The sequence below is a fragment of the Engystomops pustulosus genome, chromosome 6 (genome assembly GCF_040894005.1).
Source record: "Engystomops pustulosus chromosome 6, aEngPut4.maternal, whole genome shotgun sequence".
Taxonomy (NCBI): domain Eukaryota; kingdom Metazoa; phylum Chordata; class Amphibia; order Anura; family Leptodactylidae; genus Engystomops; species Engystomops pustulosus.
Genome location: NC_092416.1, coordinates 158,702,211 through 158,714,401, shown reverse-complemented (window position 1 = coordinate 158,714,401; position 12,191 = coordinate 158,702,211). Strand labels below are relative to the sequence as shown.

Sequence of the window (12,191 nt, the reverse complement as noted above, 5' to 3'; positions counted from 1 at the left end):
GGATTTTTGTATAAAAGAGAACACTGAGTCACTTACCTGTCACAGAGCACAAGGAGGGCTGAGGAGAGGTGAGTTATAGCCCCCAATCTACTACTCTGCAGGGTGATAATAGGAGATCATTGTCTATAGTATATAGTGTATTGTCTGTAGAGTCAGGGCTAAACTAGAATCATGTTAGGTGTTAGGATCACGCGTTAGGTGTTAGGAAGGGCATACTGCTCTGACCCTTTATGGTGCACTAAATGAGTTGGCACTCATAAAAGAGGTTCATAGGGCACCTTGCTCGTTCCCTGAGGGCTGACAAAATACATCAGCACCTTGAATTCAGTCAAGCGGGGCTAGATCACACTGGTTCCGCCTAGACTTGATCCCCAATTCAATAGCCCGTTAGCCGGGGATTACCTCTATACTGACCACCCCGTCTATGGACCCTTTACATAAGTCCTTATTATTGGCCAATGCCTAAATTATCTGGATCCCACATCCGGAAGGGACTAGACTGTGAATACATATTTTTAAACTGATAACTTAATAAAATTTTGCTATTTTAAACGTTTCGAATTAGGCAGGCTTTTAGTTATTATTAGAGATGAGCGAGCACTAAAATGCTCGAGTGCTCGTTATTCGAGACGAACTTTTCCAGATGCTCGAGTGCTCGTCTCGAATAACGAGCCCCATTGAAGTCAATGGGAGACTCGAGCATTTTTCAAAGGGACCATGGTTCGGGAATAAAATGTGTTAATTAATTGAAAAAGAATGTCTTCTGATAAGTTAGCAGATGTATGCAAACATCTGCAATCTATTCTTCACTGTTCCGCGCGTATATTATCTCCCGACAAGTTAACAGATGTGAAGAACAGTGAAGAATAGAATAAAAACAGTGACCACAGGATCATTTAAGTGAAAAACACAGTGAAGAATAGATTGCAGATGTTCTGCACATCTGCTTACTTGTCGGAGATACGCTGTCCCGGGATCCGCTGCTCTTCTTCCACTGAAGTCTCCCCGATGTCTCCGTGCCCCTCGATGTCTCCGTGCCCCTCGATGTCTCCGTGCCCCTCGATGTCTCCGTGCCCCTCGATGTCTCCGTGCCCCTCGATGTCTCCGTGCCCCTCGATGTCTCCCCGTGCCCCTCGATGTCTCCCCGTGCCCCTCGATGTCTCCGTGCCCCTCGATGTCTCCGTGCCCCTCGATGTCTCCGTGCCCCTCGATGTCTCCGTGCCCCTCGATGTCTCCCCGTGCCCCTCGATGTCTCCCCGTGCCCCTCGATGTCTCCGTGCCCCTCGATGTCTCCGTGCCCCTCGATGTCTCCGTGCCCCTCGATGTCTCCGTGCCCCTCGATGTCTCCCCGTGCCCCTCGATGTCTCCCCGTGCCCCTCGATGTCTCCGTGCCCCTCGATGTCTCCGTGCCCCTCGATGTCTCCGTGCCCCTCGATGTCTCCGTGTCCCTCGATGTCTCCGTGTCCCTCGATGTCTCCGTGTCCCTCGATGTCTCCGTGCCCCTCGATGTCTCCGTGCCCCTCGATGTCTCCGTGCCCCTCGATGTCTCCGTGCCCCTCGATGTCTCCCCGTGCCCCTCGATGTCTCCGTGCCCCTCGATGTCTCCGTGTCCCTCGATGTCTCCGTGCCCCTCGATGTCTCCGTGCCCCTCGATGTCTCCGTGCCCCTCGATGTCTCCGTGCCCCTCGATGTCTCCGTGCCCCTCGATGTCTCCCCGTGCCCCTCGATGTCTCCGTGCTGCCGCTGCCCCATGTCTCTGTGCTGCTCACCGTGTTCTTCACACATATATATTGTTCTTCACATACTATTTTGTTCGCACCGTTCCGCGCGTATCTTCCGACAAGTAAGCAGATGTGCCGAACATCTGTAATCTATTCTTCACTGTGTTCTTCACTGTGTTTTTCACTTAAATGATCCTGTGTTCACTGTGTTCACTGTTTTTATTCTATTCTTCATTGTTCTTCACTGTGTTTTTTTAATTAAATGCTCGATCTCGAGCAGGGGAAATACTCGTCCGAGCAACGAGCCGTCTCGAGTACCTTAATACTCGAACGAGCATCAAGCTCGGACGAGTATACTCGCTCATCTCTAGTTATTATCTATCTGAATGAAACGTAAACCTATACAAAAACTAGATTGTGTATATTGCTAAACTAGAATCATGAGTAGGTGACAATTTATAGATTGTGTATTTAGACTGGTTTATTTGATAATTGTCACGAATATTTGGACTGTAATAGATAAATCTGCGGTGTTCTCCAAACTTAGAGACACTCTTTGTTGTTGGCTTCTCATGTGCCTAATGATTTAAATGCACAATTACCCAACAATATGGATTACAATATGGATTACACTAGGATCAAATTAGAAGAATTACACATTTGTAGCATGAAAATTGTTTAGTTGACTTTCCAAGCGTATGTTACAGTATTATTCTATAGTGACAATTTCATCCAAATTTTATGCAGAATGTTACAGAGCAGGAAGAACTGAGTAGTTTGTACAAATGATCTACACCCATTATTATCACTCTATACTACACGAACTGCAGATAGGACACTATGAACAATCAGCTTAACACGTCCTTTATTATAAACAAGACACTATGCACAATCTGCTCTATAACATGTATATGAGTGCATTGTCTTGCAACACAATTTGAATTTTAAATCCTGTGCTCAGTCCGAATCAGTCGGGTAGTCCGATGGCCACGCCCCCCGTTTTGTGTTGCATGAAAGTCAGCGCAAAAATCCAATTGCGTGCGCCAAAAACCCCTGTTAAAAGCGGTGCAAATTGGTAATAGTTGGGAAACTCGACGGAAATGTGGTCTGCGGACCCTTAGTTTTGCTTAGCTTTTCCTGCTTTACAACATGCTGCCTTTAAATAGACCACTACCTACAAATTTCTCTAGAAATATGATGCAAGGACTCCCTGCCTACCGCGAAACTGTACCGGCAACCTGTTTGTCCTGTAGACAGGGAGTAGACAGAAATACACAATACATAAAGTGTACACATTCATGCAGGGCCGGCGCCAGCACTGGGCATATCTGGCATATCAGAACTGCTGGGAAGGGGGCTCACATAAGGTGGTACATAAGGAATTCATGAGGGGCTGTATCTAATGAATCTATAGAGTGTTGAGGGGGCTATATATAAAATAACCATGAGGGGGATGATAAACTATGGACTATTTTAGAGAGCAGGAGACTGCAAAGGGGCCTACTGATGCTCTGTCGCCCAGGGGCCTCCTGAAACCTGGAGCCAACCCTGTATTCATGTGTAGCTGGTCTAGCATGCTTCCTGCAGATGGTCTGACTGGATATTGCATTTGAAACCCCTGTCCCACAGCAGCGGTCTGTGGCCACATAAATTAATAATACTGTATCTGTGATGGAGTCTATAATTTTGTAAGTCTGTTTCATTACTTATATACATGAAGGCACTGAGGTCTTGTATCTCTAATGAATCTCTGCACAATTTCACAATGTAATCACAGAAATGGAGACAGACCAAATAGCCCTGAGGGAAAGCTGCCAAGAGGAAAGAGCAGACGTGTCCTGTTCCTGCTGAGATTCTATGTGGCTGATATTTATGTCACAGATAAGAATCAGCCAACAAATAATAAGTCAGATGAAGAAACAGGACTAATAATATTCATAATTATGTCTGTGACTACTGATTGCAAAAAAATAATACCGTAATAATTGCAACAATTCTTCTCTTACACATGTTGTATTTCAGGGTGGAAGGAAAATGTACATACAACACCCATAAAGCGCAACATGTGCCCCCCCCAAAGTGCCCCCCCAAAGTGCCAACATCCCTAATAATATAGAAAATAAGTTCTGACCGGAGCTCCCGATTCTCTTGCTTCCGTGTGTCCTTCTTCTTCCAATATGTCACTCACAAAATAGAGTAGTTCACACTCCTCCGGCACAAATTCCTGAACCCTCCGATAGGAATATACCGCTATTCAGACCAACACTCCTGCTTTTCTCCTGTGACCTCCTCCTTTTGCACCATAAGTTGCGGTGGATCTCTAGAAAAAATTTACCCACAGATAGCAATAAAAATGTACATGTAAAACTCCAACATGGGACGCCAGCTACACGTTTTAGGCCGACCCTGGGTTTCGCCCTGTACGGCTTCTTCCGGGGTGTTGCTAGCGTCTAGTCCCAATTACTTTTCATACCCAACATATGCTGTAATAGTTCAACTTACATTGAAAAACATTTATAAATATCCAACTTGTTCGTTCCTATACATAATTTATCTCACTGTAGATTTTTGTACATTAATACTTATAAAACCAATTCCTCAACCATACGTTGTTTATCAACTCTATTCATTTCATTCATAGACCACATTGCACCATTTTCCATACTAGCCAATCCTACTCTATGGCGGAGAATTCCGGTCATCCAATCCCCAGCCCCGGAGGCGACACACCTTCCCCTCTCAGGACTGAGGTCAATTGAGGTTCACCATTGCCTCACACCCCCCATCTCTATGACGTATCCCCATGGACAAATCACATCCTCCTATCCGCCACACCTCTTTCAGTTAGGAGAGGCGTTAAGTTTGATATGTCCAATCCGTACACCCTAATAGTGCACGCCTCCCCCAATTTTCTATATTGTCTTACTTGCCTGCGACACTTCCAGCGCCTAAATCTCCATATTATGATTTGGGGCTCGATGAATGTGCATCCGTCCGACAGTGTGTCCAATTTTATTTGCATCATATTTTATCATTACAAGGATTTATATACCCAAATTTAATTTTACCCATACGATAGTACATCTAATCCTATTGGGCTTCCATCTCTCCCTAATGTACAAGGGTAGAGAATTCAACTCCTATGCAATGTTGCTCCAATTGTTCTGAAAATAGGTATATAACTCTGCCTAGGTCTCTAATGCACAGATATTTCTTAATAGTGGGCGAGTCCATAGCTCACCGGTAATGCTCTCACCTACCATGCTCAAGGTTGTGAGTTTAAATCCTGGCAGACCACCCAAATATAAGATGACTGCTCTCACTGAAAAAAGGAAATTACAGATTTTTCTCATTAGACCCTGCCTTGTTTCATTCATTTTCCACACAACTTTCCCATTAGGGCTGAGATTTGCCTTTGTGTTATAATTAGACTTAGAATTAGGGTTAACGCTAAATCTAACCCTTATGAAAAACTTGTGAGAAATTGAACAAAATGTAACCTTTTTTAATATAAACAAAACATTTATAGGAGATTTTTGTGAAATGCATTTTAGATCACCAGAGGGGGTTATATACCAGTTTCCAGAACAATTGGAGCAATAGAGCTTTGTCAAAAAAGAATCCGAAAAAAATTCTGATTCAATTCGGTGCCGGAAAATTGCCGATTTGTACCCATCACTGAGGAATAGTAAAAGCTAGAGAAAATTAGCTGCATATTTATAAGAATTGAAGTTAATGGAGGTGCTCATTAAGATTTATCATTTTCATACTCTAACCAGAAATGCATTCTAAGATAAAATAAACTTGGCTGAACTCCAGGAAGAGGATGTCTAGATAACCGGCGCTCAAGAGAACTCTGAACTTGATTTGATTTTTAATGTACAGGCGGTCCCCTACTTAAGGACACCCGACTTACAGACGACCCATAGTTAAAGACGAACCCCTCTGCCCACTGTGACCTCTGGTGAAGCTCTCTGGATGCTTTAGTATAGTCCCAGACTGCAATGATCAGCTGTAAGGTGTCTGTAATGAAGCTTTATTAATAATCCTTGGTCCAATTACAGCAAAAAATTTTGAAACTCCAATTGTCACTGGGGCAAAAAAATTTTGTTGTCTGGATCTACCATTATAAAATATGCAGTTTCGACTTACATACAAATTCAACTTAAGAACAAACCTGCGGACCCTATCTTGTATGTAACCCGGGGACTGCCTGTACTCGTTTTGGTCCAGTATGTGGACTTTCATTAGGCATAAAACACTGGGACTCATTTACTAAGGGTCAGCGGTCCGCACGATCATTGGAATACCCGTTGATTTCCGTGTTACAGCGCATTTAGAAAAGGTTTTTTTGGCGCACGAAATAGGCTTTCACGCAACCCAAATAAGGGGTGGGGGGGCCTGCCGTCGGACGATCCGACGGATTCGGACAACACGCAGGATTTAACAAAGCAATTTGTGTCGCAAGACATGCACTTACAAGCACCGGGAAGAAGAAGTTGAACTGCGGCGGACCTCAGCGGGGAAGCACCAGATGCAGGAACTCATGCGTACGAGCTAAGTGAATATCACCAGACTTCATCTTCATCGGACCATCGGCATCGGGTTCACAATAGGACCGGGTAAGTAAATTTTCTCCACTGTGTCATAAAAAACTGAGAATCTAGATTGGAGGCATGATGTGGTCAAGGCATTCACCTACGATTGGGTTCTCTGCCTCTTTCCCAGGTTACAAATTCATACTTAAGAGACTTATCCTGTATTTTTCTGTAGAATGAAGCCTGTGTGGGTGCTGTGGTGGAGCTGCCTCGCGTTGTGTGGACACTGTGGTCCTGGCGTTGTTATGCGGGTTACTCAGAAATGGATGGACTACAGTAAGTGGCCTGATATAGGACACTGTTATTCTATTAAAGTGATCCACAAGCAATCTTCAATGCTGTCATTTCATTCACCTAGTTTTAACAGAGGGAATAGAGGTTTTTCGATACAAGATTCAACATGACCGCCTACCAAATATTCTTGGATCAACACGTGTATTCGGCATGGTTGAATATGCTATTACTGGGTAAGAAACATACAAATAAATACCCTAAAATCTTCCCCGAAACAACTTATTTTTTATTTTTATTTTGCAGAATATCTGTTTTGGAATTTGACACTTCGGATATAGTTGTTATCCCAACACCCCCGAAATCTATTCTGTTAAATGTTAAAGGTGCGATGGCAAAGGTGTTCGGCCAGTGGAATGTAAAGCATTGGTTGATGTAAGAATTCTGTAATACAGATTATAACATTTGAGAATACGCTTTGTCATGTTTAAGGTAATGTAGTCGAAAACTGGATGTTGTACATGGCCGAGTTTGGTCTGACAAACTTGCATTGTGTACTTGTGGGATTTACTGGATTGAAGCTGGAATCCCTGAACTCAGCGTGATTCTTAGCTTGGTCCGGTAAATTCCATAAGACCGAGAAGCAAGTTTGTCAGAACAAACTTGCGTGTGGCTTACGGGCTTTAGCCTTGTTAATTGCAAAGGAGTTACTCAAACAAGCATTTTAGTCCATATACTAACAGGGATTTTCACTGATGCCATACTGATACATTATTTCTCATAGACTTATCCTGACATGTAGTGCAGGTGCTGGCATTTATAGTTGTTCTGGATAAGCTCAGGGGCTGCCCCTCTTTCTTTATTTGACAGATAAAACCAGCCCATACTGCTACCATTCTACTCTGGTATGGAGGCCCTAGGCCAGTGGTGGCAAACCTATGGCAGGGGCGCCAGAGGTGGCACTCGGAGTCCTTTTTGTGGGCACTCAGGCCATTGCTCCAGGACAGAGTTCACGAAACAGGACCAAATCCACCGAATCTTCCTTCAGTTCCAGGCAACGGAAGAGATGCTGCACTTTCATTTTAAAGCGACACTTCATTGACTATTTGGAACTGCGGGAAAAATGAAAAGGAAGATCTTTGTAGGTCATCCTGTTGGACCCACCATTCTTCCTGTACAGAGAGACCCTGGAGGGAAGCTACGAATGATAGTCTGAATTCATCCTCCTTCTTTCAACTGTATTGGTGGCCTCAGGCGGCCAATACAATTAAAAGATGTTGAAGAACAGGTAACAATAAGCTACTGCTTAAAATGCCATGCTGGCACTTCATGGTAAATAAGTAAATTTTGGTTGTTGTTTGGGCACTCAGCCTCTAAAAGGTTTGCCATCACTGCCCTAGGCGCTATGATGCATAGTCTCATTCAAATGTATCAGAAAATAGCTGAATGTGTTTCTTTAATTGTCCTGGAAATTGTTATGTAACCCCCCCTCTCGTCCTCAAACAAAAATGTATTTATAAAAGGGTCGTATCTTAAGTTATCTATGAACTTTCTCATTAGGCTTAGGGTTAAAAATGTTATCATTTTCCATTTGTAACAAAGCCATTAAAAGTCAAATCAGTTGAAATGTTAATGAATTTAGCAAAAAAAGGAACTCACACAGCATGGGGGATCACCGTTCTATAACCTAATGTATATTTCATTGGTGGTATAGAAAAAACCCTAGGTATCTTAAGGTAACCAATTATTAAATATCAAAAATATCACTCCGACAGCTCCAAAGTATAAAATATTTTTTAATTAAAGTAAATAATAAATATTTATTATTTTATAAATTTGTAATTTATTATTATATTGTTTTACCTATTTTATTTTTCATTTTGTATGACTTGTTTTTATTATTATTATTCTTTTTTTATTTATTTATTTATTAACTCTGATTAGATATGATAATACTTTGGAGTTGTGCTGGATTGACATCAGGGCTGGAGTTAGGGGACGGTAAAGTGGGCTTTTGCCAAGAGCCACCATAAAGGGGCCCCTGCATATGGACTTTTGTGGGCAGCGGATGTATTGCTCTTTTGATACCCTTTAGTTGATTGCCTGGGTGAAGATGCTTATCATCTATCTCCTCTCTCTCTCTCTCTCTCTCTCTCTCTCTATATATATATATATATATATATATATACACATCATTCTTCTGTCTAGTTATTGATCTATAATGATTTGTGTATTTCCTATCTATATATCTGTCTATCTTACCTTTTATCTAGCTTTTTGTCTATTTATCTATACATATATTCTATCTCTCTATCTATCTTTTATCTATCTATTATCTAACCATCTTGCATCTCATCTCCTATTATCTATCTTCTATCATCTATCTATCTATCTATCTATCTATCTATCTATCTATCTATCTATCTATCTATCTATCTATCTATCTATCTATCTATCTGCCCTGTTCGACATTATTCATATTTTAACAAATATGCAAGACTTCTTATGTAATGGTATGTACAAGATTCTTTTGAATAGAATCTGTTTCAGATTCCATTTGGTACCTTAAAATCTCTAGATTCATACCTAATCTACAAATTTACAAGTAGTTTGGCTAATCTCTACCAGTCACTCCATAGATTCTGTCACAGTTGAAATTTCTCTCTAGTCCACACCATTCCCAAACAATCATTTCAGTTAATTTTAGCATAAAATATGTAAATCTTTTTATTCTGCTGTCAAGTGGATGGTCCTGGGTGAGTGCAGACACCCGGACATCACCCACCTGATGGAACAGAGGCTAATATATTGCTCATTACCAGTGGAAAAAAGAAAAAATTGGAATTAGTGGCCTTACGCCTATAAAAGACGCAAAGTATTGGCTTCGGTGAAGAATATAAAAAGTAACCTATAACGGTTACAATTCCGCCCACTTATTCAGCTTTAATTACATTTCTTGATATAGGGATTTGTAGAGTAAATCTCTTCCTACAGAATGTAGGATTTGTACATCTGAAATATTATGTTCTGTTATCACAGAAATGACAATGGTAACTTCTCTCTCCGGGTCTCTGGCGTAACAATGAAAGTTCAGTTTACTACCTTGGAAGACTCAGCTGCCCGTCCATCTGTAATTCTCTCTTCGTGCCAGTCGGAGGTGAAAAATGCCAAAGTGCACCTATCCGGAGGAGCCAGGTAGATAAGAAGATTAGGAACATTTGGAATTATCATAATATCCCAGTTCTAAGGAAATGTTAGTCTCATGTTTATGTGTTCACAAGAAAAACCTGTTTAACAAGGATGAGCTTCTCCATTCTCAGTTTTATGTGAATGTCTGATATAATCCTGATGTTACTTAACCTGCTCTTTCGTCTTACAGCTGGTTGTACAATCTATTTACTGGCTTTCTGGAGAGGCCCATCAGAGAAAACCTGAATAAAAGGGTAATTTGGTGTCATGATATGACATTTAAAACGTTATCAAGTTGTAAAGGTTAAGGATTGTCAAATTTCTCAAAATCTGATTTGACCAATTTGTCGGAACTAAAAGTTCAAGTAAGCCATGACCGACCTTCTGAGCCCTTGCGGCATGGCCTGTTACTTTGTACCGATTGTGGCAGAATTTCTATCAAGACTTGGAGGCTTGGAGACCATCCTAATCACTGACTTGGCGTTGTGGAGAGCTAAAGTTACCAGGGAGCGTCCGCTAGGCAGAAGCTTTCCTGGAAGTCTAGGAGTAGAAAGATCTGGTCCCTCCCAGATTAATTAAGGGTTCAACGAGAGTGGCTACTTTTTGAGAGTCTCTCAATCTAAGCAGAAATTCTGCCATGACCAGAATAAAAAGGGCTTGAAAAGGCTTTCAAGACCTACCAATCTTGATATAGAGCCCAGAAATTTCCTAAATTCTCTCGCAAAGTCCATGCTCAGGGATTATAATTTAGAATAATGGCTTACAGCATGTGCAGGAATCACAGTACACTGTGGTAGGACTGTATATGTATTGTAAGATGGTCTGTACTAATTCCCAACTTGTAATGTTGTTGAAATATTCCTTAGCTCTGTCCAGGAGTGGGGGAAGTCATTCAAATTCTTCAGAAGGAGCTGGCCACATTTCAGGGTGAGTGGTAAGAACTTTTTGATAAATTTGTGTAGTTTACATTTTTCAGCAAGTTATTGCTGAAAGCTGTTATTCACATGATCAAATTATGTAGAATCTTTTTTTGGTACAGTGTGGAATCAGACACTGTGCATTTTGACAATTCTAGTAGAATGGACTGACAAACATTAAACCCAACAAATAAATGTGAAATAAGCCAGTCCCTCTCTGCTAGAAGTAGATGAGGTCATACTCTACACCAGGGGGTCAGGAACCTTTTTGGCTGAGAGAGCCATGAACGCCACATGTTTTAAAATGTAATTCCTTGAGAGCCGTGCAATATGCACATACCCCTCAGTAGATGGGTAGCTACAGCACATGCCCCCCAGTAGATAGGTAGCCCCTGCACAGGACCCCCAAGAGATAGGTAGTCTTAGGACATGACCCTCAAGAGATAGGTAGCCACAGCACATGCCCCTCTGTGTCACACTAAGTGATCAGCGCTATGTATATCTTAGACCAGTGATGGCAAACCTTTTAGAGGCCGAGTGCCCAAACTACAACAAAGACCTGCTTATTTATCGCAAAGTGCCAACACAGAAATTTAATTTGTGATTTATACTCCCTTCTCTGTCACAGTTTTCATTGATACCAGCCCCCTGAGGACACCAATAAAGCAGAAAATAGTCCCAGGTAGAGCTGTCACTTTAAATTACCTCTGTGCACAGCAAGTCCTGGGCTGTCTGGGACTGCAGGAAGATACCTGGAATCATCTCTGGTGATGGCCTGAGTGCCCACAAAAAGGGCTCCGAGTGCCACCTCTGGCACCAGTGCCATAGGTTAGCCATCACTGTCTTAGACAGACACAGCGCTGATCACTATTATCTGGCTCCCGAGCCATAGGTTCCCTACCCCTGCTCTACGCTGATGAGGTAATTAGACTTCCTACAATTTTGTTTTACCCTGTGAGATCCGGAGGTCCAGGGGTGTAGAAAATGTACATGGTGCACTTGTATCTGGCCCCAGAAGTCATGGTTGGAACAGATGGAGTCTCTGCTCATATGAAGGAATTAGCACTTTAGACAATACATTTCAGCTGAGGGCCTGGTACAGAGTTTCCATTGGGCCCAGCAACTTTAAGTTACACCACTGCTAAATGCCTTTGGTAAAAGTTACGCTAGATAAGTAAATGAACCCTATGAGAATACATTACAATAAAGCCTGCAACCCAATGTACTTGAAGAGTGTACACAGGTGATTCCTTGGGTGATCACAGCTGATCACAATAAATTAATATTGATGGTCCATTCTGTTAATTTTAAAAGACTTATAACCTCTTTTAAGGAACTCTACTCACCTGTAGTATTCCATGTATCCTTATTTTACTTTTTTTCCCAGAAGCCTTCTCACTTAAGATATAGGCTATGTTCAGTTTTGAAGTGGGTCACAGTAACATGTCACAATATGCAGCCATTGCATAGCCTTTAAATATTTGAAACAAGTTGGAACATGTCATGTGGCGTGACCGAAATCATGCCGTGAGCAA

The 12,191-nt window shown here is 42.0% G+C and overlaps 1 protein-coding gene across 1 annotated transcript in view; it reads left to right on the top strand.

The window, feature by feature from the left end:
- The first annotated feature begins 5 nt into the window (after positions 1–5).
- LOC140064817 (bactericidal permeability-increasing protein-like) overlaps positions 6–12,191 on the top strand; it is a 29,796-nt gene continuing 17,610 nt past the window's right edge. The window contains exons 1-7 of the mRNA XM_072112061.1: positions 6–68; positions 6,495–6,595; positions 6,678–6,786; positions 6,857–6,985; positions 9,590–9,745; positions 9,930–9,993; positions 10,606–10,666. Coding sequence (XP_071968162.1) covers positions 6,496–6,595; positions 6,678–6,786; positions 6,857–6,985; positions 9,590–9,745; positions 9,930–9,993; positions 10,606–10,666 — 619 coding nt within the window. The 5' untranslated portion in view covers positions 6–68; position 6,495. The remainder of the gene's footprint in view (positions 69–6,494; positions 6,596–6,677; positions 6,787–6,856; positions 6,986–9,589; positions 9,746–9,929; positions 9,994–10,605; positions 10,667–12,191) is intronic.